Below are 27,208 nucleotides of genomic sequence, written 5' to 3' on the forward strand. Positions count from 1 at the left end.
GAGAAAAAGTTTATCACAGTGACGTTATCTGAAAATGTGGACCATAAACGTTTTGTGGCTTCTCTTCCTCAGGCCGCCTGTGTCGTGGCAATAATGATGATGATGATGATCACAGAGGCTGCGGCCATGCCGAAGACAGGAAGGACACACAAGCATGGTGCAACGCTAGAAACAGTCTCCCTGCAGCTGGACGCCAAAACTCTGGAAACCCACAGACACACCAGGCTGCTGAACAACGCCTCCATCTCGCCATGGACCTACAAGTGAGTGACAAACTGCGGCATGGCCCTTTAATCACGGGGCGTACAGAGCTCTTTTAATCACCTTTTGTCCCCTCGCTTTCTCCATCCTCAGCGTCACCACCGACGACACTCTGTTCCCTCCCTTCCTGTCGGAGGCTCACTGCTTGCTGCAGGGCTGCCTGAACTCACAGGGCCAGGAAGACCGCCACCTGGAGTCCAGACCCATCATGCACCAGGTGCTGCTGCTGCGGCGCATCAGGCCAGAAGGGTCGGCGGACTACCACTACCGCCTGGAGTCCCGCCTCATCTCGGTGGGCTGCACCTGTGTCAAGCCTGTGGTCCGAATCCAGCAATGAGGACCAGCAAAACGGGCTCATGTACGGAAGACCGGGAATGTCGAGAGAAAACGAATCCATTGAGGATTTCATGAGAAATGATTTTCTCATGCAACATGAAATTAGGGGTCCATACATGTAAAATACAGAATTACCTGCATGTAAATCCGACAAAAGCGACAAAAATCTAATAATATCTAATTTAAATAATTATATCTGTCAGAGTACGTTTATTTAAATGAATGACGAGCTGATGACCAACAGACTGACTTCAGTTTGCTGTTTCATCTCAGTGACTTAGTGAAATGCTGCTTAGCGTTAAACCTGCCATCTTTTTGTTTTATATTTCCAGCGATTATTATTATTATTATTATTATTAATAAACAGCTCACATTTACTCCAGAAATAGAAAATGGGAGAAACTACACAACCAAACGCACACTGTAGCTGAGATTTAAAAGCAGAGATTTATTTCATATTCTTTCTGTTATTTATGGTTTAATTTAATTTTGTTTTATTTAAGTATTTTGTGCTCTTCAGTAGATATTTATTGACTCTTAATGTATTTATAATCCAGAATCTGACTCAATAAAAAACCCGAACAAAGTAGTAAAGTGTGACTGTTTTATTGTTGAATTTAAAATATAATGTGATTTCTGTACATTATCATCATCATATCATAATCCTTTACAATGATGTTGCAGTGATAAGCAGCTGTAAACACTGTACACACGTCGGTCCAGTCACTCATTCGATGCAGCAAACATCGCCGATGTCTCAGAAGCGTTGTGTCGCGTCCATTTCACACAGGAAAGACGAAGAGATGCGTAACTGGTGGGAAACAAACCTAAAGGCAGAGTTTGAAACAGGAAAACCTGCACTTCGGTTGGATTTGTCTTAATCTTTTGGTTGCGCTCACTCTTCCCGGCTAGCTCCGGCTCTTCTGACACTGAGGTGTTTCCAAACATGCATCTAGGAAACGCCCATTAGGCATCCTGGTCAGATGCTCAACCACCTCAACTGCCTCTTTTTGGGGTGAGTCTACTCTGAGGTCCTCACCCCCTCATCTCTTTCGGTCACCACAGTCCGCTCGGGGCCGTCGGTGAGCGTAGGAGCGTAGACTGACTGACGGCTTCGCCTCGACGCTCAGCTCTCTCTCATCATCACAACAGAACCTGGGAGTCAATCTCTCCTGCTCCACGCTTCCCTCACTAATGACAAATATCCAGAGACACCGAGTCTGAGCAATCCAAACCACATCGTCTGTGAAACAGCAAAGATGTGATGTCTCCTGCACAGCGCCTAGAACTTCTGCCTTTAAAAGTAGGAAAAGAGTGGGTGAAACGAGCTGTCCTGGAGGGCAGCGCTGTTTTGGTTTGGGGATTTTAGGGTGTGGTTTGACTTCCTGGGTGATTTCATTGTTGGTAATCTCACCTCTACGACTAAGTTCAGCTCTATTTTTGCTGATGTTTGTCTTAAATTGACCTCAGAAACACTAACTCGTCTTGGACTCTTTCAGTGATCTTGACTCTGATCCTAAAAGTCAAAATGGATCTGCTTGCTGCTTATTTTATACCTACAGATGCCACTAGATGTCGCTAAAGAGCCACATGCAATGATTTAAACGATCCTGCAGATGGCGCTGTTTGATTGAGATCAGCTGTAAGTCCACGCATCCTTCATTTCAGTTAATTTTGACGTTCAAAGTCCCAGAGGAAGGTTTCCTTCTAGTCGTAGGGGATGGATCTGGTTCATGTTAGGCCCAATTCATGTTTGGTTGATAGGCACACACATTCACACACACATGAGCACATTGGCACCGTTGGCATGGAAACAAAGCACAGTAAAACCCCTTCAAACCATCTAATGACGACTGAATCTGCAGCGTCCGTCTCGTTATAAAGAGTTCGTCTTGTTAAAGAGAGTCCTGGTTGTACAGAGGAGTTGTTGTGCAGTCGGTCTTGCCCTCTGCCCTCCTCATCGTCTTCTTCTCTTACTCTTTTCAGAGCTACTTCCTGTCAGTCTCTGCGCCGGAGTAGCACCAGCATCCCGGCACATCAAATATCAGCTCATCAGCCCTCCAAAATGGCTTCCAAATAAGGTTCAGCTTGTGTTGTGATCAGGCCATCAAGACACCTGGGAGCGGAGGACAGGAGGTTGTTGTTACCACAAACACTCACATTTAAAAGAGGAGGAGGTGAAGATATCAAAAAGCTTAAAACCTGCAGGGATATGAGCTACAGGCTCTCACTAAACACATTTCTGTACCTCTTGGTCTAGAACAGGGGTCTCGAACTCCAGGCCTCGAGGGCCGGTGTCCTGCAGGTTTTAGATGTGTCCTTGATCCAACACAGCTGATTTAAATGGCTAAATGACCTCCTCAACATGTCTTGAAGTTCTCCAGAGGCCTGGTAATGAACTAATCATTTTATGCAGGTGTGTTGACCCAGGGTGAGATCTAAAACCTGCAGGACACCGGCCCTCGAGGCCTGGAGTTCGACACCCCTGGTCTAGAACCTTTTGATCCAGTAAAAGTGAAACTGCTTTATATCTGCAAATTGCAATTATTTTGTCAGATTTGCTCTTTTCTCTTCACATCCTCCAGGTAACCTGTTACATGTGAATCTAAGGGTAGGCTTTGACTTTGGTTACTGTCCAAACACTCGTTCAGTGTTGAGAACAGTCTGGAAACATTGAAAAGCTTTCATGCCAAAATAACTGAACAAGGCTTTTTTTGAACGGTTACATCGTTGCTTTTTAGCACGTGACTCAAACAGAACCCAGATCAAACGCTGAACGAGTGATCGGTGACCCGGTGGATGAAATGTCACAGTCTCACTGTGGTTGGTCAAAAACGGCAGCTCTGACAATCACAATGAGAAACCTGTCTGAAAGTTGTTCTGGCGTTCTTCAGAGATCCAACAACTATTCAATTTCTATTCAATTTTATTTTTATAGCATCAAATCACAACAGCAGTCGCCTCAAGGCAAGGTAAAGACTCAATAGTAGCTATTAGATGGACTGCTATAACAGGGACCCACTCATCGCTAACTCTATGCTATCAGAACTCCCCAAAAGTTCCTTTAAGCTTGTCTCTCTTACTCAGGCGGCTGTCATGTGGATCACAGCATCACACTGTTACCCACTGCAATCAGAAATAAGGCTAAGAGATCATTGTTTCAGTCTTAAAAAAGTTATTCTTGCAAAATAATTCATGGTTTTAGGGCCACCGCTTGTGTTTTAAAAGGTTTCACCTAAACCACAATATCCCAACAACGACCATCGGATATTCATGTTGCCTCAGTTTCTCTCTGAGTATCCCAAACCCAGCTCCTTCCCAACCCTGTGCTATTAGAAGGATTTTGACATTTCTAACTAAATAACCTCTACCTGTCAGTAACTAATAGGTTACTCCTCCTCGTTACAGAACGTTCCTTCATCGTGAACTGCGTCTGTCTGTATCACAGTGTTTCGACGAGTCTCAAGTTTGACGAGTTGTTTTCAGACTTTGAGTCTTGACTTTGATGTTTTGACTTGGACTCACCTTTGCCTTGTTAGAGTTTTTACTCAGACCAATCTTGGTCATGTTTTTCCATCTTTTAAGAGAATTTTTATCACCATGCTGCAGGTTTGGTAGCTTATAAACGTGAACTGTCAGTGACCTGGGCTACGTCCACACGTACCCGGGTGTTTTTGAAAACGCAGATTTTTCTATGCGTTTGCACCTTTCGTCCACACGTAAACGGCGTTTTCGGTCACTGAAAACTGGGATTTTTTAAAACGCCTGACAGGGTGGATATTTTCGAAAACTCAGTTTTTGCGTTTACGTGTGGACGAGGAAAACGGAGAAAACGCAGCGTCAAAGATGTGCGCCTTTTTTGACGTCACACTGTGCGCCACGTTATTGTTTCGGTGAAATGAATTTCTACAACACTGTTACTGTTAATTGTCTCTGCAGTGTTTAAATGCTTACATATACACACACAGTTACTGTCCCTCCACACATACGACTCGGTTCTGCTTCTATGCCCCAGCTTTGTTTACTTTTTCCCACCGAGGCTTCTAGACTTCTGATTGGCCAACATTTCTACACGGTTAGGAATATAGCGCCACCTGCTGCTTTGGCATGTTCCTAGCAGCGTTTTCCTTCATTTTTGCCTTTACGTGTGGACGGGATTATTTTTTAAAACGAAAACGGAAAATCTCCGTTTTCAAAAATACCCGTGTGCGTGTGGACGTAGCCTCGGTTTGACTGCATGTTTGCTCCTGCAAACTGTGTTATTTGAGTCTATAGTGTTTCTGTAGTTGTTTTTCTCCCAGAAGAAGCAACAGAGATTAAAATAAAAACATTTTGTCTCACAGTTTCTACCCAGATTCCCTCTTTTTTCAGCCGTGCTCACCTCCACGCTGTGCTTGTCCTGAAAGACACAAACAGAAACCACACAGGCTCCTTTTAGTGATTTATTTCCAGAGTTCAGATTTTATTTTCAGTAAATGAAGGTAACATCTCGCAGTGTAAAACAGCGGTCCTCACCTCCTCGTGGAGCCTCTCCTGTGAGGCGTTCAGGTGCATCTGCCGCTGCTCCATGTTGGCGGTGGCGCGATGCTCCTGACACTCTTTGGCCAAAGCTTTCTGAGCGACTTCCCGCTCGTGCTCCCTCCTCTCGGCCAGGTGCTTCAGCAGCTCCGCCTCCTGACACTAGAGCGAGTCAGAGGAAGGATTGTTACTGAGTTTCATCCCTTCACACTGATGCCGGGTTCTCAAAAATCTTGAAATGTATTTGTCTGAACAGACACGTAGAACAATTCGAAAGAACTTGTGGCGTTCCTCAGAGCTCGATTTTAGGACCCCTAATTTTTGTAGTAACATCTGGATGGACTGCAATTTAAAACTGCACAGACTCTATGAGCCTCACATCTGTTTTTATTGACATTTCTCTTAAACTCTTTGAAGAATTTCCATAAATTGTGCATGTTTGTTCTTCTTAGCTTGAACTGTACTAACTTGTTTATCCCAGTGAGACCAAATCAGGTCAACAAGAGGCTATACGAGCAAAACTGTTAAACATCAATAAATTAATGTTACATGGATTAAAAATATTTAAATGTTTTTAAATAAAACATCAAATTTACTACTACTACTCTACTCCTTTGACACACATACACACCTTCCTCCTTTCCTGAGCAGCGTCCAGTTTCTTCTGGATCTCCGCCAGCGATGGTTTCTGGCGAGGCGGCGTCGTGGCCCTGAGCTCGGGGGCGCCGTCGAAGGTGGGCGGCTTCAGAATGACCTCGAAGGCCTGGCCACTCGCTCGCTTGCTCAGTTCGATCACCTCCATGTCCCGGATGTTGCAGAGGTTCAAGTCCACCACGCCTGCAGTTGCAGAGAGAGGATGAGGCGGTGAGATGGTTATTATGGTTTCGTTTGGCTGACTTTGTTGTTGGGATTTACGCTAAACTACTGTTTTGCATCTTCCTCGAACACGGACGATTGAGCTCTGCAACTTTTAAAACACTGGTTTTCACAGGTGCTCCGACCAGAGCTCCCAGTGCATGAGATTCAGATTTTTATGACTCATTAATGGGCTGGTTGATAAACTCTACATCGCAAAATTTGATGATTTATTCAAGACTGAATATTAACGTGTTTCCATTCAGAGATAGCTCAGCCTCGAAAGGCTCAGCCTGCAGCTTTTTGGGTAAATATTTTGTGTTATTTACATTTCATATCATTCTCTGGTTTCATTTACTGGGATGACCAACTAAAAGCAGCCTCAGCATCGTCTTTCCTGCTGTAGCTCATAGACAGGTTGAGCCTGACTCTGTAGTCCTTTTTCAGTTTTTAGCAGGACACCATTACTTCCTGTCTTGCGGGACAAAGGTGACTTTGTGCTACTGACCTTCCTTCTTGTCGGCCGCCGGCTCTCTGGGCTCGGGAAGGATGCAGGAGCAGAAGAGAGACACCAGGGGGAGGTCTCGCATCTTCTCCCTGTAAGCTGGAACGTTCAGAGGGAAAAGATGTAAAGAAAAGCTGCAGACAGGACTGAGAGATAAAAGCCAAAAGAAAAGTCGTTTACCTGCTAGAGTCATCCTGCTGCTGCTGCTGCTGTTCTCAGTCAAAGACACTGTGGTGAGGTAGAGTCTGTTCCTGCAGAGAGACACGTCTGATCAGTGAAAGCAGATGAACAACAATGCGTCTCAGGCAGCAACACAAACATCGAAACCTGCACGAGCCGCGTCTTTGCTTTTGCTGTTTCACCCGCAGCTCGTCCGCTGTGATTCAGTGTCATTTTGTCTAAGAATATCTCCGCCATCGATTCGATTTAAAGGTCAGCTTTTGCTCACGATGCAGCTTTTCTCGGCTCGTATGAGTCATTCACACAAAAAGATTCGACACCTGCCACTGATTTGCTTCGGGAGCTTAAAATAATCCACTCAGCGTGACGGATGAATCAGCAGCAGAGACACGAGGAGCCGCTCGGGCTTCGGCCTCCGAAGCGAAGCCGCCGTTGCAGAGAGGAACCCTCAGTGTGCCCCAGAAACAAAAACTCAGCAGCTTTTTCTGCTGTTCCCTCATCAGAGATCATTCAGATCACATGTGCAGGAACATCATCACTTTCTTCCGTGTAAGGCTTCACAGAGAGATTCTGCAGATCTGCAGTGTCTCGATTCACACTGACCTCCACAGTTCTAAGAAATGTAAAGATTTAAAAGCAGACTATGGTTGTATTTGCAGTTTTGTCTGCATCTGTTACGAAACCACAGCAAACACAATGTTATCTGAACTTTGTCCTGCAGATAAACTCCTGGTAAACACGATGTTACTCAGTCACTGCAGCAAATTACAAACTGCATGAAAATCAGTTGAATTTCAAAGTCAACTCCATCTATTATCCAAGCCTGCTTACGATTCATCTTTCACTACAAGTTCATCTTTTAAGCTATTTGCATTCGATCGTTTCACGTCTGCAGCCCAGAAAATGAAGAAAATACCAACATTTATCTCCACAAACTGCATTTCTAATTCTAAACATAAGAAGGCAAAAAGATTCAGAGTAAACGGAGAAAAGCAGCAAAGCTCGACTTTGTAAATGAGGAGAAATATTTATGTTTACATTTGCTTTTTTCTGCAGAAATTGATTAAAAACGTGAATTTGTTGCAAAATTGAAATGCAAACGCAAACACAATGTCCTAACTTTGGGTGTGTGTGTGTGTCACTGCGTGCATCTGTGAGTGTGTGTGTGTGTGCATGCTCTCAGCGATGATGTCATTGTTGCCAGAAAGCGCATCGCCTTCTGCAGAGATGAAGGAGCTGAACTCAAACAGCAAAGCGAACGAAACAAAAACTGAAGAAGAAAATGAGAGAAAATACGCAGGAGAGGATGCACGAGAGCGAGGAAGAAGGAAGAGATGAAGAGAAACTGCAGAGGAACAAATGCATGAACAAAGAAACGAGCCACAGCCGAGAAATCTGCTTTTATCGCCTCGTCTTTCTGCTCTGAGCTGCAGAGAATGTAAAAAATAATAATAGAAATAATCAGTGTGGGGGTGAACGAGTGGATCTGTCACTCACCCTGCAGCGATGCTCGCTCCAGCTCTTCTCTGTTCACACTGAAGATCTGCAGCTCAGCAGCATCAGCACCACCACACAGCAGCCCAATACATGACATCACCCACCAGCCCTCTGATTGGCCAGCAGGGATGCTGGGCTGCGATTGGTCCAGCAGGGCAGAGGAGGAGGAGGAGGAGGAGGTGGTGTTGGGTTATTTCAGAGGAAACCTCCTGACCAGTAACTGAAAGCTCTTCATCAGAATCAGGAGGACAAACTTTGTCACTTACTGAAAGAAAAATTAATGTTTTAAAGATGAAAAATCAACAGAAATTAAGCAGCGATCAACTTTCCCGGGATTTCATGTGCGCAGCACCAACAAGGGCTTCATGGAAGCAGCAGCACAGTCCCGACAACAACAGAAAACATTCAGGCGGTTTTAAAAAGATAAAATGCTTTTTTCTAAGAGGCAAAAATGTAAAAGAAAAGACGTGAAACAAGCAAAAATATTAATGCTTTTAATGTGAAAGGGACATCCTCTGTCCACAGGAGCAGGACGGAGGTGAGCCTTCAATAAGATCTGTATCTGCATGTGCTGCATGCACCATGAGTCTACAGAGTTCTGCAAGGTCAAAGGTCATTTGATTCTAACTTAAACAGCTCTACCAAGTCAGGAGTACTTCTAATGAGGTCACGAGGCTCCGGCGGTGGGGGGAAGGATGTTTTTATGACTCACCTGAGGGTTAAAGCAGGGTGGAGGACCTCCAGGCCTCGGGGGGCGGAGTCCTGCAGGTTTAGACGTGTCCTTGATCCAGCACAGCTGATTTAAAGGCTAAATGACCTCCTCAACATGTGTTGAAGTTCTCCAGAGGCCTGGTAATGAACTAATGATTAGATTCAGGGGCGCTGACCCAGGGTGACATCTAAAACCTGCAGGACACCGGCCCCTGAGGGGGCGTGGCCTCCCTGATGGACAGGTGGCTAACGTTTTCTTCAAACTTTGACAGACTGCAGTCTGAATGCAGTTTGGGAACAAATGTTGGTTTTCCTGCAGAAAATGTTGGAAACACCTAAACATTACAAACTCTGGATTTATTTTCAACAACTTTTCAGCAGCTTGTTAACATCACATGACCTTTGACCCTTGGTAGCAAGCTGCAGAGGGATGATTCTTTATGCAGAAGAAGCATGAAGGCACACTTTAGGGCCCCAGGATGAAATTCCTCCCACATACATGTGCTGCTGGGCGAATTAACGAGAGAACGTGTGGAGATGAAGTGTAAGGTGAGCCGGCTCTGCTTTGATCCGGTCTGATCCAGTTTGCTGGGTCGGCGTGCTTCTGAGGAAATGTCAGCGCTAAATTTACCGGCTGACAAAGAAGCGTTACTCATCCTCGGCACACAAACACAAATCTGTGCTTGAGCTCAACGCCTCCATCTGTCACCGAGCTTCGCAGCCAAACAGTCTGCCGCTCGCAGGACGAACCCACAGCGATGGAGTCCAGAGAAGACAGCTCGCACATCCACGTCTCGAATCAGCATCGATCAGGCTGCAGACAGTTCTGATCGATCAGTCATGTTTTGGGCCAAGTCTGAACAAGGTGCAATTTGGGGGAAGGCACGTGAGGATCTTTCACACAGACATGTGGCACGCGGCAGGAAAGCACCTGCTTCAGATGGAAATATTCGTGGACAGCAGGCGAGCAGCAGAAGCGCAGGAGCATAAGCTGCACCGTCAGCTTTTAAAGGTCATTTTAGCAGCTACCCGCTGCAGAAGCAGAGTTAAACTTTCACCACTAGGGGGCACTGCTTTACCAGTACTGCGTGTATTGAGATGCTTTTGAATGATTTTGGATGCTTGGGAATTCTCAACGTCACACTGAGAATTCCCAAGCATCCAAAAATATCCATGGGTTCCCGACGGGCAAAGACAAACGCAGAAAAGAAACGCATAAACGGACCCAGCGTCAGTCAAGAGTGACGCCAGCATCACGAACAGGGTGGAGCATGTGACCCAAACGCTCGACAGAAGCCAAGTTTGATTCCTGAGGGCATTTACTGCGTCTCCCCCCGAGCGCGCTCCGCTGTCCTGTCTGAATAAAGACTAAAGAGCCCAAAAACTGTGGGCGAGGTTACTAATCTAATCTCTTAATCTCAGTCACATGATAGTGGTTCAATAAAACACAGAAAATGACCTGAAAGTGACCAGGAAGGACTGAACTCCAGCTCCCATGATGCACTGCAGCAGAACATAATGTTCTCACGAGCTGCCCCCAACGCTGAACCAGATGATGTAATGCATCTGCAGTGTGTGTGTGTGTGTGTGTGTGTGTGTGTGTGTGTGTGGAGACAAGGTGAGCCAGAGGCTGCAGCAACAAGGAGAAGGAGAAACCTCCACATCCCAACTGATGATGTCATCTGCAGCCAATCAGCTGAGAGTGCTCAGAGCCACACCTTCTGTGTGTGTGTGTGTGTGTGTGTGTGTGTGTGTGTGTGTGTGTGTGTGTGTGTGTGTGTGTGTGTGATGTAAAATCAGGTTCTGGATTCAGCAGAAACAATAACACATTGCGCTTTTATTTGAGCACTAAGGTGTTGCTGCAGAACAGAAATGAGGCTGTTTGCAGCAGTGCAATAGAATAGAATAGAATAGAATAGAATAGATGTGATGGGAACAGAGGCCTCCTCTGGCCAGTTCTGCAGGATGCTTTTAAGGACAAACAGCAGCAGAATAACTGGAAGAGGTGACATCACCTCTGAGGCCGTAAGATGATGTCACCAACAATGAGGTCATTGCAATGAAATGGATTCGGAGTGATGTCATCATGATGGGACTGAGTAAAAGCAAGAAAGTAAAGTGGATGAGTCATGCAGCTGAGGTGAGACTGGACAAACACATCAGTGCATCATGCTGCGAGGACATGACCTGCAGTGTTACACAAACAGAATTAAGTAAGGGTCGTGTTAGAGTAAGATTAAGGTTTGAACCAGGTTGAGCTCAGAGTAACGTTGAGAAAACGTTTGTGTAAGGTTAGATTTAGAGGGTTGGACAAAGGTACTGATGCTGACTCCCTGCTGAGTGGCTGCTTGTGGTACAGTGGGGTGTTCACTGTGTGGAGGAGGCGGGGCCCTGAAGAGTGTGGCGAGAACACAGACCAGCTCTGGCTACAAGTCTGACTATGAGAAAATGATGATCTCAGTCGCTGGTTTCAAGCATTATTGAATAAAACATGAAAGTAATTTTGGCCCCACTACAGTCAGAAAATAAGAATAACTCAGGCTCATCAGCATCATTCAGTTTCTCACAATCAGTTTTGGTCAAAACGCGTCACAATGGGATGACCATCTTTTATATACAGTCTCTGCCTCTGTCTCATAATGCATGAGACTCCTCAGCACTTACACATGATCACCATGTGACCATGTGACCGATTGAAACTCAGAAAAATTCAGCTGACAGACTGTAGGTTTGTCTGACTGTAGGTTTGTCTGACTGTGGGTTTGTCTGACTGTGGGTTTGTCTGACTGTGGGTTTGTCTGACTGTAGGTTTGTCTGACTGTGGGTTTGTCTGACTGTGGGTTTGTCTGACTGTGGGTTTGTCTGACTGTGGGTTTGTCTGACTGTGGGTTTGTCTGACTGTAGGTTTGTCTGACTGTGGGTTTGTCTGACTGTAGGTTTGTCTGACTGTGGGTTTGTCTGACTGTGGGTTTGTCTGACTGTGGGTTTGTCTGACTGTAGGTTTGTCTGACTGTGGGTTTGTCTGACTGTGGGTTTGTCTGACTGTGGGTTTGTCTGACTGTGGGTTTGTCTGACTGTAGGTTTGTCTGACTGTGGGTTTGTCTGACTGTGGGTTTGTCTGACTGTGGGTTTGTCTGACTGTGGGTTTGTCTGACTGTAGGTTTGTCTGACTGTAGGTTTGTCTGACTGTGGGTTTGTCTGACTGTGGGTTTGTTTGACTGTAGGTTTGTCTGACTGTGGGTGTGGGTCCAAGCTGCTGCTGTGTTTTTGAATGCTGCAGGATTCAGATTAAACAAATGTGTTAAATTCATCGACAGGCACGAAACACTCGCTCGGCTCTGAATGAAACGAGCTGGAGCGATGTGTCGGCGAGGCATCGTGACCGCAGCCCACTGAGGAAGAGGAGGAGGAGAGTGAGGGAGGGGCGAGCTTCAGGCTGAGGAGAGAGAGCAGCGTGGGCTGAATATCAGCGGAGGCGAGTAAACACTGCAGGACGAGACTTCCAGAAACTCACCCGAGTTCACCGCCGTGACTTTCACTTTGTGTCGGATCATTTTTCACAGTTTGAGGGAATTTTCAGACTAAAATCAAATCCTCAGATTCTGCCTTTGGGCTCTGCTGCAGGTGAGACGCACACGGAGACATCAGCTGCAGACGTGTTCGTCTTCTCTTATATATATAATATAAACAGCGTGGCACTCGTCTCATGGTGCATCCCTCTCCTCTTTAGCCCGGAGGAGTCAATGTTTTCCAAAAGAATTTCACCTATGGGTCCATCTGACCTCAGATCGGTTTCTCACGTTGCCTCAGTCGCGCAGAGAAGACGGCGCTTCCTCTCTGCATGATTGACCTTTAACCTGCAGGTGTTAACCTCCTGTCTTAGTTCAGGAGCAGTTTCAGGTGTGGCAGTACATCGACCTCTGCATCATCCAATCACCTTCCACACAGCACTCACCTGACATTCTCCTAACCCCGGGAACCCTACCAATCCCCTCTGGCACCCCTAACTTCTGGCTCCTTAAGACCCGTCTGATAACAGAGCTTTTCATCAGACGAGTCGTGACAGGCAGCGAGTCCTGGAGGTGCATGGACTGATCTCCATCACAGAATCACGCCTGTGCTTAATGCTTTGCTGTCTGAGGATCTGAAGATCACTGGCCTGCAGTGTTGGGGAGTAACAGAATACATGTACCGCCGTTACGTATTTAAAATACAAAATATGAGTAACTGTATTCCGTTACAGTTACCGTTTAAAAAGGTGGTATTTAGAATACAGTTACTTTGTTGAAATAAATGGATTACACGGCGGTACTTCCCTGTTTCATATTGTGGCGGGTCAGGACTGTTTGGGTTTTGTTTCACAGCTACGTTCTGTTGTTCCAGGCAGCGTTACGGTTGCCATGGTTACAGGGTGACGCTCTCTCTCTGCGTGTTTCCTGGGTGAGAGAGGCCTTTTTGTTGTTGTTGTGCTAAGCTAACAGGCAGAATGCTACAGGTATAGCTCTAAAGAATGTAGCATCATGGGCAGTGTAGTCCGTGCTGCAGGGAGAATGGACTGCCATACACGTTATGTGTCTGTGAGCGAGGGAGGGAGAAAAAGGAAAAGTACGAGCTGTCATCGAGCAGAAACGGGAGCTGGAAGCATGTAAATATAATAATAACCACTGCAGCCAAGAAGAGAGCCTGACGAGCCCAGTTGTAAGTAAGCTATTAAGACTCGACTGTACACCGTGTTCGTGTTTTCCTCTGAAACAATAAGTTCCGTTGGAGCAGCCTTTCAACGCCTCTCTCTGTCTCTGCTAGCAAAGTTGACCCAGACAACAAAGTAAAGCTAGTTTTCAGCTACGAGCCGACACAGAACCCACCGTATTAGCCAGAGGTCACTTTACTACGGTTCGGAGCTGCGGACCTTCAGTAACAGTAATAAATCACAGCAATAGTACATTCATGTAGTTGTAAACAGCATGATAATATATTAAGTAATCCAAAGTATTCAGAATACGTTACTCTCATTGAGTAACGTAACGGAATACGTTACAGAATACATTTTGGGGCATGTAATCTGTAATCTGTAATCTGTAGTGGAATACATTTTAAAAGTAACCTTCCCAACACTGCAGGCCTGCAGGTTTGTTCCTGCACACAGAGACTTCTCCAGGTTATTTTGATGGTATTGTGCACACGATGACATATTCAGGTCTAGATGTAGTGTTTTTGCAGATTGGTGAATGTGTGCGTGCTCTCCAAGACTCCACTCTCCAAATGTTCCTCCAGCAGTTTAAACATCTGATAAATAAAATCGAAGAAAAATAACATAGGTTTATAAAACTTTTTTTTTTAGTGTGCCAGAGTTTGATATAATGTCCATGTGGAGCACACGGGGTGAAACACTAAAATTACTTCCACCTATTGACAGTAGCCCCTCCCCCAAAAACTAGCGTGACTCTGACCAAAATGCTAACTTTGCATCTTCAGAACCCATCTTTTATATACAGTCTGTATTGTGCAGGCAGGTGAAGCTCGGTGAAGATGAAACTGGTTGCAGCAGGGTTTGTGATTGTTTTAAAATGACCTCACAGCGAGTCCCCTTCAGTCTCATTATCTGTCCACATACTTCTGAACACTCGCAGTTACCGACTCACCTGCCGTCAGCTGATTATCCACGTCAGACAAAGTTTTAAATGAGTAACTAACTCAACTTTCCAGGTTTACATGAAAACCTGACAGCTTCAGGCTCCCACTCTGAACACGAGCGCCTCATATCTGTGTTGGAGTGAACGCCGTCGCCGAGCTGAAAGAACACAAGTTGTTTGAAGCTGTCAGTGTTTCGCGCAGGCGTGCCGTCTTCTCTGCGGCTTCGTGCTTTGTCCTTTTGAAAGCTGAAGTGAGTGGAGAGATGAGTCAGACGCTCTTCAGTCCGACCACGCTGCCGGATTTCAACGAGCGCGTAGGCGACAGAAGCGAGCGGCGTGTTGGCAGCTTGGTGGCAGATGGTCGGCGGGCGGACGACCTGAATCCATTCACAGAGCTCAGACATGAATGAAGACGAGCACACACACAACACACAATCCAGAAACACCAAACTGCTGTCAGTGGGAGGTTTTCTCTCCTCCATTCATCCTTTCACATCCTTTCTTTTACAAACAGTTTGTTGGGAACACGCCGTCTCCTCCAGAGGAAAAACCTTTGCACACTTTTCAGCACCTCTTAATAAATTTAAGTCTTTCTGAACAGTAAAAAGCAGAAATCCACATCTGGTGTTTACCAGCTGTTTACCAGACGCAAAGCAAAACGGTGAGCGCTGAAATGTCCTGCTGTGGAATGATGTCATCGATAACCACAACCGTGCTGTCAGATTAAGGCCCTTTTGACCTTTGACACTAACGTTTGTTTTTGCTTTGCAGGCGACTCTGTGAGCATGTTTGCCCTGAGACACTTTCACAAAATCACAATGAAACGCGAAGCAAAATCCTGACCCGCTGATGGAGGAAATGACAGGGTTTCACGCTGGAGCGGTACCACGGGTCATCGTGGCGAAGTCTTCAATGCTGTTTGAATCAGCACAGTTTGGATTCTCCATCAGCTGACGCGGAGCTCATCATCACTTTAAGAACTGAAGGTCAGTCGGTCCTGAAAACCTCTGAATGTCTCCCCAAGTGCAGTCCCAAAAATCATCAAGCTCTACGAGGAAACTGGCTCCCACAAGGAAAGGAAGACCAAGAGTCGCCTCTGCTGCTGAGGATAAATTCATCCGAGTCACCAGCCTCAGAGATGGCAACAACAGCAGCTCAGATCAGAGCCAGACACACCTCTACATCAGCTGTTCAGAGGAGGCTGTGTGAATCAGGTGTTTATGGTCAGGACCAGTGTTGGTCAAGTTACTTGAAAAAAGTAATCAGTAACTAATTACCGATTACTTCCCCCAAAAAGTAATCCCATTACTTTACTGATTACTTATTTTCAAAAGTAATTAGTTACTTAGTTACTTTTTAAAAACACGATTTACAACCTGAATAGGTGATAAAGTGATAGATCTTTCAGCCCAATTCTACTTTTTCTGCATAATCATCATACAAAATGTAATCAAATGGAAAAGTCTCTTTTTAAAACTTGTTTTATTAGTTTTAATCTTTTAACTTTATGCATCAAGCAAAACTTTAATTATCTGCAACATTCTCTGACTGGAAGAAATTAGTTTAACATTTAAACCTATTTTCTGCACATTCCAGCACATAAAATAAAATATTTTTTGTGTGTTTACACTCAGTCTTTCAAATAGATGCAAGTAAAACACAGCAGAAAATAAATAAAGTCAAAGACTAGCGGTCCTGTTGCTCTATTTTCACCTGTAAAGCGGGAGTGGGGTAGGCGGAGGGTTACCCTGGTGCAGGTGTGCAGCGGTCAGTGGAAGGATCCGCGAGTTTCTCTGTGAGTTTCCCGTTACGTCGTAGCTACTCGGAGCTTGTTTGGAAGTTTAGGGTTTTTTTCGCTGTAAAAAGAAGTTTTCTTCCCACGCACAACGGACACTAATGTTTTTGTCACTTTTTATGGAATCAAACTCAAAGTAAGGTCAGTACTTCCACGCTTTAAACGCTGCACGCTCATACTCTCTCTGCACTCGATATATGATCCATTGTTGATCTGCACACAGCTGTTGCCACGAACGTCGCACTCGCTTACGTCGCTGTCATGAGACATTCTCGCAAAAAAAAAATCACGGTTTTAGTAACGCAGTAACGCAGCGTTCCTACGGGAAAGTAACGGTAATCTAATTACTGTTTTTGCAATAGTAATCCCTTACTTTACTCGTTACTTGAAAAAAGTAATCGGATTACAGTAACACGTTACAAGTAACGCGTTACTGCCCATCTCTGGTCAGGACAAAGGAAAAGCAGCAAGCAGAACAGATTTGTTTGGGCCAAGAAACACAAGCAGTGGAAATGAGACCATCTGTGGTCTGATGAGTCCAAATTTGAGACCTTGTCTTTGTGCCACACAGAAAAGGTGAACGACGGTCTCTACATGCACGGTTCCCACCATGAAGCATGGGGCAGGTGTGATGGGGCACACTGAACCACAGCATCCTGCAGCCATATGTCATCCCATCAAACAGCCGACATCGGACTTTAGTTTGACTCGTCCGTCCTTTAGTTTCTCACAGAGCTCATTTTGCCGACTAGCATCCTGCTAATGCGTGCCGACTGGTCGGTTTAGGACAGGACGTCCTCCCTCGATGGTGCCCGTCTCAGGAAGTGCAGTTCTCCGTTATATCTCTGGACATTTGTGTCCATCACAAGAACATCATCTATGTTCTCTGAGAACATTTCTGGACTCTTTATAGGCGTCTTTGTTTAGGAGCTCACGGACTCCAGTGTAGAAAGTGTCTGAGAGAAACACAGCAGACTTTGGCTGGTTTACATCATTATCGATCAATCAGTGACCTGTTATTGTTCCGTAAACGTGGAGTTTGTTGACGTCTGAATAAAGACGGAGCTTCTGGAATCACGAGGTCGAGTCGAAGGCTTAAAACCAGTCCTGATATCAGAGCTCATTTTATTTTACATAAACCTTTCAGTACTTTCACAAACAAAGCCAACAGTAATGGAACAGAAGATATAAAAATATAGTTCTCTCTCTCTTTTTGGGAAGGAGCAGCCAATCAGGTCACCTGATCATACAGGAAGTTCAGCCCTCGCTTCGTCGTGTCTGAACCTGAAGATCTGCTCCAGGTAATAGTCTGTGTCCTGCAGAGGGAAACCTCTGAGGTCAGGGATCCTCGGGTATCATACACTTCCTGTTTCGGACCTGAACCACTTCCTTCCTCTCCTTCAGGAAGTTTCCGAAGGCTTCGGTCTCCTTGCTCTCCTCCGTCACTGAAAAATCAAACATCAGACGTTCGAATGTTTATGAAATAATTTCAGGCTTCTAAGAAAATTAGGAAGTTAATCCACGCCAACTCTTTCCTCACCGGCGTGGTCGATGTCGTCCGTGTCGCTGTCCGCCGCCTCCTCGTCAGGATTACCGCGTGTCATAATGAGGTCACTGGGCCCAGCGATGTCGGCTTCATCTGCTGGCAGGAAGTCAATCGGTCAGTTCGAACTACAAAAACGTAGCATAATAACAGTTTAGCTTCACGGCGCCGGCTCTACCTGTGGACGGCGTGTTCCTCATGTCGACGGCTCCCAGGTCCTTCCGCAGCCGCTCGAGCTGCTCCTGCTGCTTCTTGCTCTGAGCGTCGGTCTGCAGGACAGGAAGTCGGTTTAGACGGGACGACGTGAGGGCGGAGCAACAGGGAGAAACAAAACAAAGCACTCACCAGCTGTTTGCGGAGTCGTTCGTACTCGGGTCGGTAGTCCCTGAGGAAGCAGGAGGAAGACTTCAGTCGTCACAACAATTTGTTTCCTCCATGATAAAAAAAGAACCCAACGCTCAGCGTCGAGCTCCACGACTCAAAAGTCTAGTTTTTATTTTTGAATAAAATAACTGTTACTGTTGTTAACCACTGTATACTGTGTATGTGGTTATATGGATACTGCAGCAAACAGTCCTGTGGTCATTAATTCAAAGTCATTATTTATGGTTTCGTGATGCACGCTCAGTCATCCAGGTCAGGAAATCACTGATTAACCCTTTAAAGCAGCGGTCTCCAACCTTTTTTGCTCCACGGACCGGTTTATGCCCGACAATATTTTCACGGACCGGCCTTTAAGGTGTCGCGGATAAATACAACAAAATAAAACTAGTACCAGTACCAAAAAAAAGATTTATTCATAACACACGTGAAAAGACCCAGGAAAACCGAGTAAACGATAAAAACGATAACAAAATAACGCTGAAAACCGATAAAAACCCTGAAAACTATACATTTCACACCTGAGCCTCAACTCTCGCGGCCCGGTACCAAACGACTCACGGACCGGTCCGAGGCCCGGGGGTTGGGGACCGCTGCTTTAAAGCCCACCACAGAACCAAGTCCGCTACAGCTTATCTTTATATTTTTACCTGCTGTAGTGCCGTTTTTGGGAGGATTTCAATTTGCTATACATCCATACAACCTTTATATTCCAAATGTATTGAGCCCATAGTAACTACATAAATTTCAAAAAAGTGCAATAAACTACAAAAAAAATAATTTTTTTCCCCTGCAGCTGATTCAAATGGCTAAATAACCTCTTCAACATGTCCAGAGGCCTGATAACAGATGTATCATCTGATTCAGGTGTGCTGACCCAGGGTGTGACATCTAAAACCTGCAGGACACCGGCCCATGAGGCCTGGAGTTGGACACCCTGTTTTACACATGTAATAATAATAATAATAATAATAATAATAATAATAATAATGGATTGCATTTATGTAGCGCTTCTCGAGACCCTCAAAGCGCTTTACAATGCCATTATTCATTCACTCTCACGTTCACACACTGATGGAGGCAGCTACAGTTGTAGCCACAGCTGCCCTGGGGCAGACTGACAGAAGCGAGGCTGCCATATCGCGCCATCGGCCCCTCTGGCCATCACCAGTAGGCGGTAGGTGAAGTGTCTTGCCAAGGACACAACGACCAGGACAGACAGAGCTGGAGATCAAACTGGTTACAAGAGGAGCTTCTCAACCCTCTGAACCACGGTCGCCCACAAAATATTTCTAGTTTTATCCCTCAAAACTTTAAATGCAAAAAGTTGCGCAACATACTTTCCAACTACAGAGAATCTATTCTGAGTGTCTTCATAGTTTAATTTTTGAGACACTAATTTTCCTAAACTGCAGGAAAAACAAAACTAAATATTTTTGTGCACAACATGCAAAATAAACCTCAAAATAAACAAATTCATACAAAAGTGTGATTTAAGTTTATGCCTTTCTGTACAGTTTCTGGGAGGCTTTAAAGTCACACATGACTTTACAAAACTGCAGCAAACCTTTGAAAGGCCTTGTAAAAACTACGTTTCCCAGATTATTTTCTGGGATTATTTATGGGTATTTGGTGCCCTCTAGTGGCTGACACCACATGCACACCTCATATTGCAGACACAAAGGACATTTAATCTCTTTACTAGTCTTTATCTTTAATAGAGTCATAACTTATAGGACTTCAAAAAAACACTTCAGGTAAAAAATAAAATACAAATTAAAAACCTCTCAGCTTTATGAGGACCAAATGTTTTTATAACTCGCCTATTAAAACTGTATTAAAGCTTAAAGGGCGACAGTGGCTCAGGGGTTGGGAACCTGAAGGTCGCCGGTTCGATCCCCGGGTGTGTCCTTGGGCAAGACACTCCACCTGCCGCCTACTGGTGTTGGCCAGAGGGGCCGATGGCGCGATATGGCAGCCTCGCCATCGTCAGTCTGCCCCAGGGCAGCTGTGGCTACAACCGTAGCTGCCTCCACCAGTGTGTGAATGCAAGAGTGAATGAATAGTGGAATTGTATAGCGCTTTGAGGGGACCCGAAAAGCGCTACACAAATGCAATCCATTATTATTATTAAAGTTTTCAACTTTAATAACTTGATCCTTAATAGTCTGCAAAGGCTTGGTGTGCATTCCAGAGTGTTCTGGCATTCACACCCACATCCTGGGAGCGTGGGAGAGGTCGTAGCTTCTCTTATTGTTTTATGGTCGGATAAGCGTAGCTATGTCAGTTTTATGCTAAGTGCCTTTTGTTTACATGGACCGCTAGACTCCTGGCACCAGCTTTGGGGAGTCTTCAGAGGGTCACATCCTGACCACACACACGGTACTCTGTGTGTATGTAGACGTCATATATTAATGAACCGATGCATATTCATGTGAATAAAAGGAGTGCTATGGGGAACCTGGCTGAGAGTCTGACGGAGGTCAAGTGGGTGGAACGACACTTCAGGCAGAGTAACACGAAGAACTTTGCCTACTTTGTGTTCAATGCTTTTGCTGTGTAGTTAAATTGTCTCGTTCCAGCGGTGGGCCTGTGCTAGACAGACTCAACATAGCTGCTAGCCCCCAGTTTCCTAATCAAGTTTGCTACTGTTGGAGGAGAACTTCACAAAAAGATTTTACACATGTTCATATTTAGAAAAGTTTCATTCAGTGTTGTTGTTTAACTACTTAAATCATGTCAGGTTTGAGGTTTTATTCTGACGCTTTGAGCAAACAAAGATAACCTCGTGTTTCTTCCTCTGGTCAAAAAGTGCCTGAATGTTTTAAAACAGCTGTATAGAGTCAGATCAGCTCACTGGGAACTCCTCGTGCTGATGATCAAACATCTTATCACCAGTGTGTCTGACTCACCTCTCGTACTCCTTGGCCGCGTCCTCCACCTGCACAAACAGCTCGTCTAATCCACTTCCTGTCACCGCAGACACGCCCACCACCTGCAGGTGCAGAGACTTTATCGCTTTATCCTTTTCTCTAACTCGCTCTGACCCATCAGTGCATCCATCCTTTACATACAGTCTATTTAAAACGCTGTAAGCAGGTAAACCGTCAGCATAGCCTCTCCCTGTGTGCGTCACACAAAGTTACAACTTTGGGGTTTAAGGATTTGCTAAGGGTCCAGTTTTTCGGCGGCCCCTCTCACCCTCAGGTTGGTGTAGAACTCGTCCAGCACGAGGCTCATGGAGCGCGTCAGGTTGCTCACGTACGAGGTTTCCTGGTTCAAAGCGTCCTGGAAAGCCTCGAAGTCCTGCATCCACTCCACCGCGAAGCTGTGGTCAATGATGTCGGTCTGAAAAAGAAAACCACGAGAGGAAACCCCGTCATCAAACGACAGAAACGACGAGTTCAGCAATGAGCCGGCAGCACGCCGAGCGTCCTCACCTTGTTCATGACCACGATGAAGGGCAGCTTCGTCTTGTAGAGGATACTGAAACACAAAGAAGGACTTAAACGAAAACTCTGCTGACTGTCCTGATGGGATGCTCGGGTATATTTAGTGACTCATTTCAGGTAAGAACAAGGCCTCCACAATCCCCTGGCTCTTATTTTGAAAGTCTAGCTGCTGTCGTGTATCCCAAACGGCAGGATGATCAGGGGCTTCTGAAGTATCTCTGCAGCCTGCAGCTGGACTCCAGCTCCACCGACTTGGACTGGAGATGGGGGAGGACACGCCCAGCGGCGGTCGTAGAAAGTGGAGCTGGAGTCCGACTCCAAGCTGAGAGACTAACGGGAGGAGCAGCTGCTGTAAATCAGACCTCAGAGTCATCACGTCTCACAGAAAACATTGAAATGAATCTGATGTGGTTGGTGTTCGGTACCTGCAGGCGTACAGCATGTTGGACATGAAGGTGACGGGGTTGACGCTGCGGGACGTGTCCATGACGTAGATCACCACACAGGGGAAGGATGACGCCTACAAACGCACGCAGACGCTCTAAACGACTCGTCTTTATTCATAACTTAGACACAAAAGCAGACGAGCAGACCCACCAGAGCTTCGGTGATGATGGTTCCAGACGCCGACCAGGTGAAGACTTCGATCTGACCTGGAGTGTCAATCAGGACGTACCTGGAGCCAGAGAGACACCTGCTCATTCACGCTGTTGTTCAGAATGATGTTTATACGCTGCTCAAAAACATTAAAGCTGCTTCGCTGTGAATGAAATGAACAACAGGTGAAACAACAGAGACACCCTGAACACGACTGGTTTTACTGGAGGACATTTTTCCCCTTTTACTGTTTTTCAGGATTTTTGCATTTGGCTACGGTCAGCATCAGGGGTCCGTTCTTCGTACCTCGCTAAGTAAGTTAGCTGGATTTGATTGTTGACGATTTCGCGTGATCTTGGATCGTTCGGTTCTCCGAAGCTCATCCGGGACTTGCTGTCATAGCAACAGATCCGTAAGCGTAAACCTGCTTGGGAGCAGGCTTACTTTATGTAAACAGGATTAGATCGCGGCCACTCAGGTATGTCCGCTTCATTTATACGAAAGCAACAGCGATATTTTTCCACAGTTTTTCCATAAATAAATATTATCAATGTAACTAAAGATAATGCAGTATTTGATTCTTTTATTATTTTATATATATATATATATATATATATATATATATATATATATTTCTTTTTTTTTCTAATAATATATAATAATTTTATTATTTTATCTTTTATTATTTATTATTTTATTGATTTCATACAGATACATACAGGTCACTTCCTAAAAAAAGGGAAATGTACTATTAATCATTCTATTTCATGTATTTGATTATTTCAGATGTAATTCATATTTTAGAGTAGTAATAGTAAATTACTTTGTGTAATCAAGATGAGAGACCACGGCTATAAAAGCGAAGGTGGATTTGGGAAGTCTGTCGCAGCCATGTCCTGTCCGTTTGTACGCGAGCAACCCATTGCGGAAGGTGCAAGATTGATAAGGAGAGCATTCAACCCTAAAGCCAGCTCCTCTGCCGGGGTGTGACGAGGGGGTGCAGGACCACCACCTGTCTTTTTTTGCTCTGCCCTTTTCTTGGTTGCTGTTATAAACAAACAGATTATTTCAGGGTCTCTTTTCAAGAGACTAAAAGCAATATAAGTGATAAATATTACCATTCTGTAGAATATTCTTATATTTCACTTTTACTTGTTCCCATGTTCTAGTGGGTCCTGTTGTGGCTCTAATGTGAAAGAGGATATAATGTAATATAATATAATAAATTACTTACGAGTTTAATTTGTCAGCAACTTTCTGCCCTCTCTCCTTGCTTTTGCAGCCTTTGCAGTGTTCCCTTGCGTTTTAATTAAACTCTGAAACTCCTGAAATCCCTCAATCAGGAGTTCTTGCTCTGCTGCCAAAAAATACTGAGCGCGCTCCTTCGACATTTTCGCCGACCAATCAAAGGGTTGCCGATCAATGTTTCTACTATCGATGCGTAGCCCCTTTTAAGCCACCCAGTGATCTCACATTACTTCATCCAGCTGTACTAATCGTCAACAACAGGTGTGTTTGGCGAACCGGAATAGCGAGCTCAAAGTTGGCGCGATGATTTGATCTTGGATGTAGTAAGCGAGGTACGAAGAACGGACCCCAGGCCCGACCTGCACATGTTTACACAGATAGTCCAACTCCTGCAGGATGGCACATCCAGAAGTGCTACTGAAGGTTTGCCGTGTCTCCCAGCAAAGTCTCAAGAGCACGGAGGAGATTCCAGGAGACAGGCTGTTACTCTAGGAGGGCAGCACTCCTAGAGTAACAGGAGGAACAGGATGAGCACGACCAAAACTACAAAGAGGCCTCTACTGAGACACTGCTGCGAATGTCCAACCAATCAGACACAGACGGGGGTTGTTGTCGGAGCCTATGCTGGTGCAGCCTCTTATCTCGAGACTATGCAGGCCGTCCCTGGAGGATGAAGGAACTGATCCATGCACTGCCCCGCATCGCCCGACCTAAATCACTAGAACTCCTCTGCGATGTTACGTTTCCCATCAGGACATCACCCCGGCGCCGTCAGGCATTCATACACACACGTGGGGGGATTCGAACTCCCGAGAATCATTTCTGAACTCCTGCAACGAAATCTGAACAAAACGGGCCTGCATCGATTTTGGGGTGTCTTTGAATTTAGCCCTGTGTAGGCGCATCATCACCTATTACCCTCAGTGAGCTCTGCTGTGCTTTAAGGTGTTCCTTTAATATTTTGGAGTGTTGTGCATCACAACCACACACAGGATGCCGCTGGCGTCCCTCACAATCCTTAAAACATTTAACTGCATTTAGCTGCAAATAAGCAGCTACATACTGACCGGTGATTCTGTCGCTTCTTCTCGATGAACTGCATCACCTGAAGAAAACAAACACAAAGTCAGCATCCGAACTGTTTGTCCGGTGTGGACATTCGTACCGCGAGATGTTGAGATTTGTGAGTCACCTGATCAAAACGGGTGGCGAACAGGTTGAGTGACGTCACGATGCCGCCGTTGGGTCCGAGGCCGTACTGCTTCATCACCTCCTTGTAGTTCACCGTGTCCCTGATGTCTGAAAGCAAGAGGACAGACAGAGAAAACTAACATACGCTGAAGATAACGTGGAGCTAAAAGTCTTTCCAGCTCCGTTTGAGTCACAAAAACACGTGAAGGTTTATTTGCTTTCGCTGTGATGTGTAATGCAAATATTAAATGCACTTCTGCAAATCCAGCATCAGTTTGGTTTAAATGAGTAGCGTCCAGCAAACAGATGGATCCTTACCGATGTTTGCAGGGAAAGGGACCTCGTGGACGGCGGGGTCCAGGTTGATGACATATGGAGGAGCTTTGAGGGAATGCAGGTGAGCCGTCAGCCTCTGCGGGAAACAGAAAAGTACTCAGATTACTCGTGACTGCGGCTCACTTCACAACAGGCAGACAAACAGGAAACACTGTTTATACAGAGGAAATGTTCTGAGGAAGAGGAGGGAAGCTGAAGATGTTAACATCAGCTGCTTAAAAAATCTTCATCTCTGAGCTCAGACTGAAGGAGCAGCAAACATCAGTCAATGTAGGGACTTTATTAAGCTATTTTAACATTTATTGGGTTATATACAATTTAGTAAAGTTTGACTCTACTCTATATTCTATTGTTTTCTACTTAAACGTGCTAATACTATATAATCCATACCTTGCCGACCTAACTTATATTCTATTGAGCGTTTAAGTTATTTTATTAAAGGCTGTTGTAGGATAACTAACCTGCTGCCTCTCCTACCTGACTGAAATCAAACTGATTTTATTTGATGCTAATGGGTTTGTGCGCGGTTTGGGGGCTTCGTGTGGTCCTCGGTGTGCCACAGAAAGCTGGTTGGTACCTGAGTTTAAGCTGAAATTAAATAATAAAAAAAGCTCTTCCTCCTCCTCTGATGTAAACCTGCTCACACACCGGTACCTGTCGCTGCTCGTTTATTTACCTTTCGGTCTCTCTGAAGAAGCTAACTCATGCGGCTAGCTGCGTTAGCCGCTAAGGGACCGGGACTCACCTGGACGAAGGTGGTTTTCCCGGAGCCCGCCATGCCGAGCACGATGAGACACACGGGTTTGTCCCCGGCAGCAGCTCCCGGGACCCCGCTGCCACCTGCCGTCGCCGAACTGCCCCGGGTCTCCGGGAAAGCCGCATCAGTGCCGGGACAATCCGCCGCCGCTGCCATGATGCTGGAGGGATATTATAGTAACCGGCTGCCGTCCACACGCAGCCGCTGTCGTAAAATGGAAACGCAGTGTTCAAAACGAAAGCCAGAAGGCAGCAGCGTGTTTAATAAACTATGATGAAAACACAAGGAAACTTTATTAGAATATTTTACAGATAAATTAATATAAATAAAAAACACATGACTGCAGAGAGTAAAATATTTCTACTGTTCACGGGTCTTAAAAAGTAGGTATTTTATTTTAATTTTTTGTGGATTAGAAATATTACTTTTAGTACATTTTAGTAGTTTATAATTTATTAGTAACGCAGTATATAAATAATTAATCATTTCTATATTATATATATTTCCGTATTTTAAAAGAATATTGGCTTTATGTTTTATGTTTTGCAAATATTTTAAATAATTAATTTTAATATACATAATTGGAATTTTCACATGTATCACTAACACTTCCTTTTTAAAAAAAATTACAAACCAATAAATACTTATTTTTCTCATTATAGTCTAGAAATATTCTGAAATTTTACTTTCCTTGAATAAAACTCTAAAAGAAGTCGATTCTTCGTCAAATGAAAATTGCAAGAAGTGTGGTGGATGATTTTCACAATAAACCCAACAATCATATGACCCCCTATGAGAAGCACTTTGGTGACAGCAGGAAGGAAAAACTCCCTTTTAACAGGAAGAAACCTCCAGCAGAACCAGGCTCAGGGAGGGGCGGGGCCATCTGCCTGTATTTTACTAGGTGCCTTTCATCTAAACTAGTTCAGTAGCTCAGTAATAAAACAGCAATAGTTGGATAATAATGTGAAAATAAAGACTCAGTAGGGTGTGCAAATTCAGAGACCCGATTTTTAGACTGATTACGTCACAGAGACGCGACGAAGGCTGTCCAAATTCGAAGACTTTTCCAAATACAGCCGACAAGTGCGTCCTCCTTTTCCACAGATTTGAAGGATGTGTCGGGTGTATCCTTCGTGGCCCAACCTATCCCATAATTCATAGCGCTGCCCAGCCGATTCCAGTTTCCAACAATGGCAGCAGCTACTTAATTTTAATATTACTCTTTCTGGAGAGAGAAAAGAAACTGCTGTACGTAGAGAACGTAGCTGTGTAAACTTCAAATATCTGCTCGATTTATCAAGACATCACATATTTCTAAAAGTGCTTTGACATTTTCTGAGACGTCTGTTACCCACCAGCTCGATAGCTGACTGGGGCGAAAACGCCGAACTCTGGGCACATCGTTTTGC

The 27,208-nt window shown here is 45.0% G+C and overlaps 3 protein-coding genes and 1 long non-coding RNA gene across 7 annotated transcripts; 2 read left to right on the forward strand and 2 right to left on the reverse strand.

The window, feature by feature from the left end:
* Positions 1-59: 59 nt before the first annotated feature.
* LOC146526255 (interleukin-17F-like) lies at positions 60-1,435 on the forward strand. The gene is made up of 2 exons (XM_085158670.1): positions 60-263; positions 355-1,435. The coding sequence occupies exons 1-2, from the start codon at positions 94-96 to the stop codon at positions 596-598; spliced, it is 414 nt and encodes a 137-aa protein (XP_085014796.1). The 5' UTR covers positions 60-93; the 3' UTR covers positions 599-1,435.
* Positions 1,188-8,265, reverse strand: LOC146526256 (stathmin-4-like). Of its 3 annotated transcripts, XM_085158658.1 has the most exons (7): positions 8,153-8,265; positions 6,656-6,726; positions 6,479-6,574; positions 5,747-5,952; positions 5,113-5,277; positions 4,979-4,996; positions 1,188-2,713 (listed from the first exon to the last, which is right to left on the reverse strand). In XM_085158658.1, exons 2-7 carry the CDS (start codon positions 6,666-6,668, stop codon positions 2,705-2,707), a joined length of 507 nt encoding a protein of 168 aa, XP_085014784.1. In that variant the 5' UTR covers positions 6,669-6,726; positions 8,153-8,265; the 3' UTR covers positions 1,188-2,704. The 3 variants fall into 3 exon arrangements, with proteins under 3 accessions (XP_085014784.1, XP_085014768.1, XP_085014777.1); XM_085158642.1 differs by having other exon boundaries at positions 1,188-4,996; positions 8,153-8,261; XM_085158651.1 differs by lacking the exon at positions 8,153-8,265 and adding an exon at positions 6,803-8,099 and having other exon boundaries at positions 1,188-4,996.
* Positions 8,266-8,307: 42 nt separating this feature from the next.
* Positions 8,308-16,548, forward strand: LOC146526257 (uncharacterized). The gene is made up of 2 exons (XR_014873977.1): positions 8,308-11,076; positions 12,181-16,548. It is a non-coding gene; the product is annotated as an uncharacterized LOC146526257 (long non-coding RNA).
* Positions 16,549-17,386: 838 nt separating this feature from the next.
* On the reverse strand, positions 17,387-25,998 carry gpn1 (GPN-loop GTPase 1). Of its 2 annotated transcripts, none has more exons than XM_085158619.1 (13): positions 25,785-25,998; positions 25,022-25,115; positions 24,705-24,811; positions 24,580-24,617; positions 22,265-22,343; positions 22,093-22,187; positions 21,656-21,701; positions 21,417-21,563; positions 21,128-21,210; positions 18,180-18,219; positions 18,013-18,103; positions 17,832-17,933; positions 17,387-17,736 (listed from the first exon to the last, which is right to left on the reverse strand). In XM_085158619.1, the coding sequence occupies exons 1-13, from the start codon at positions 25,950-25,952 to the stop codon at positions 17,630-17,632; spliced, it is 1,197 nt and encodes a 398-aa protein (XP_085014745.1). In that variant the 5' UTR covers positions 25,953-25,998; the 3' UTR covers positions 17,387-17,629. The 2 variants fall into 2 exon arrangements, with proteins under 2 accessions (XP_085014745.1, XP_085014754.1); XM_085158628.1 differs by having other exon boundaries at positions 17,832-17,930; positions 25,785-25,997.
* Between the last annotated feature and the right edge of the window lie 1,210 nt (positions 25,999-27,208).

The sequence above is a fragment of the Neolamprologus multifasciatus genome, chromosome 1 (assembly GCF_963576455.1).
Source record: "Neolamprologus multifasciatus chromosome 1, fNeoMul1.2, whole genome shotgun sequence".
Classification (NCBI taxonomy): Eukaryota; Metazoa; Chordata; class Actinopteri; order Cichliformes; family Cichlidae; genus Neolamprologus; species Neolamprologus multifasciatus.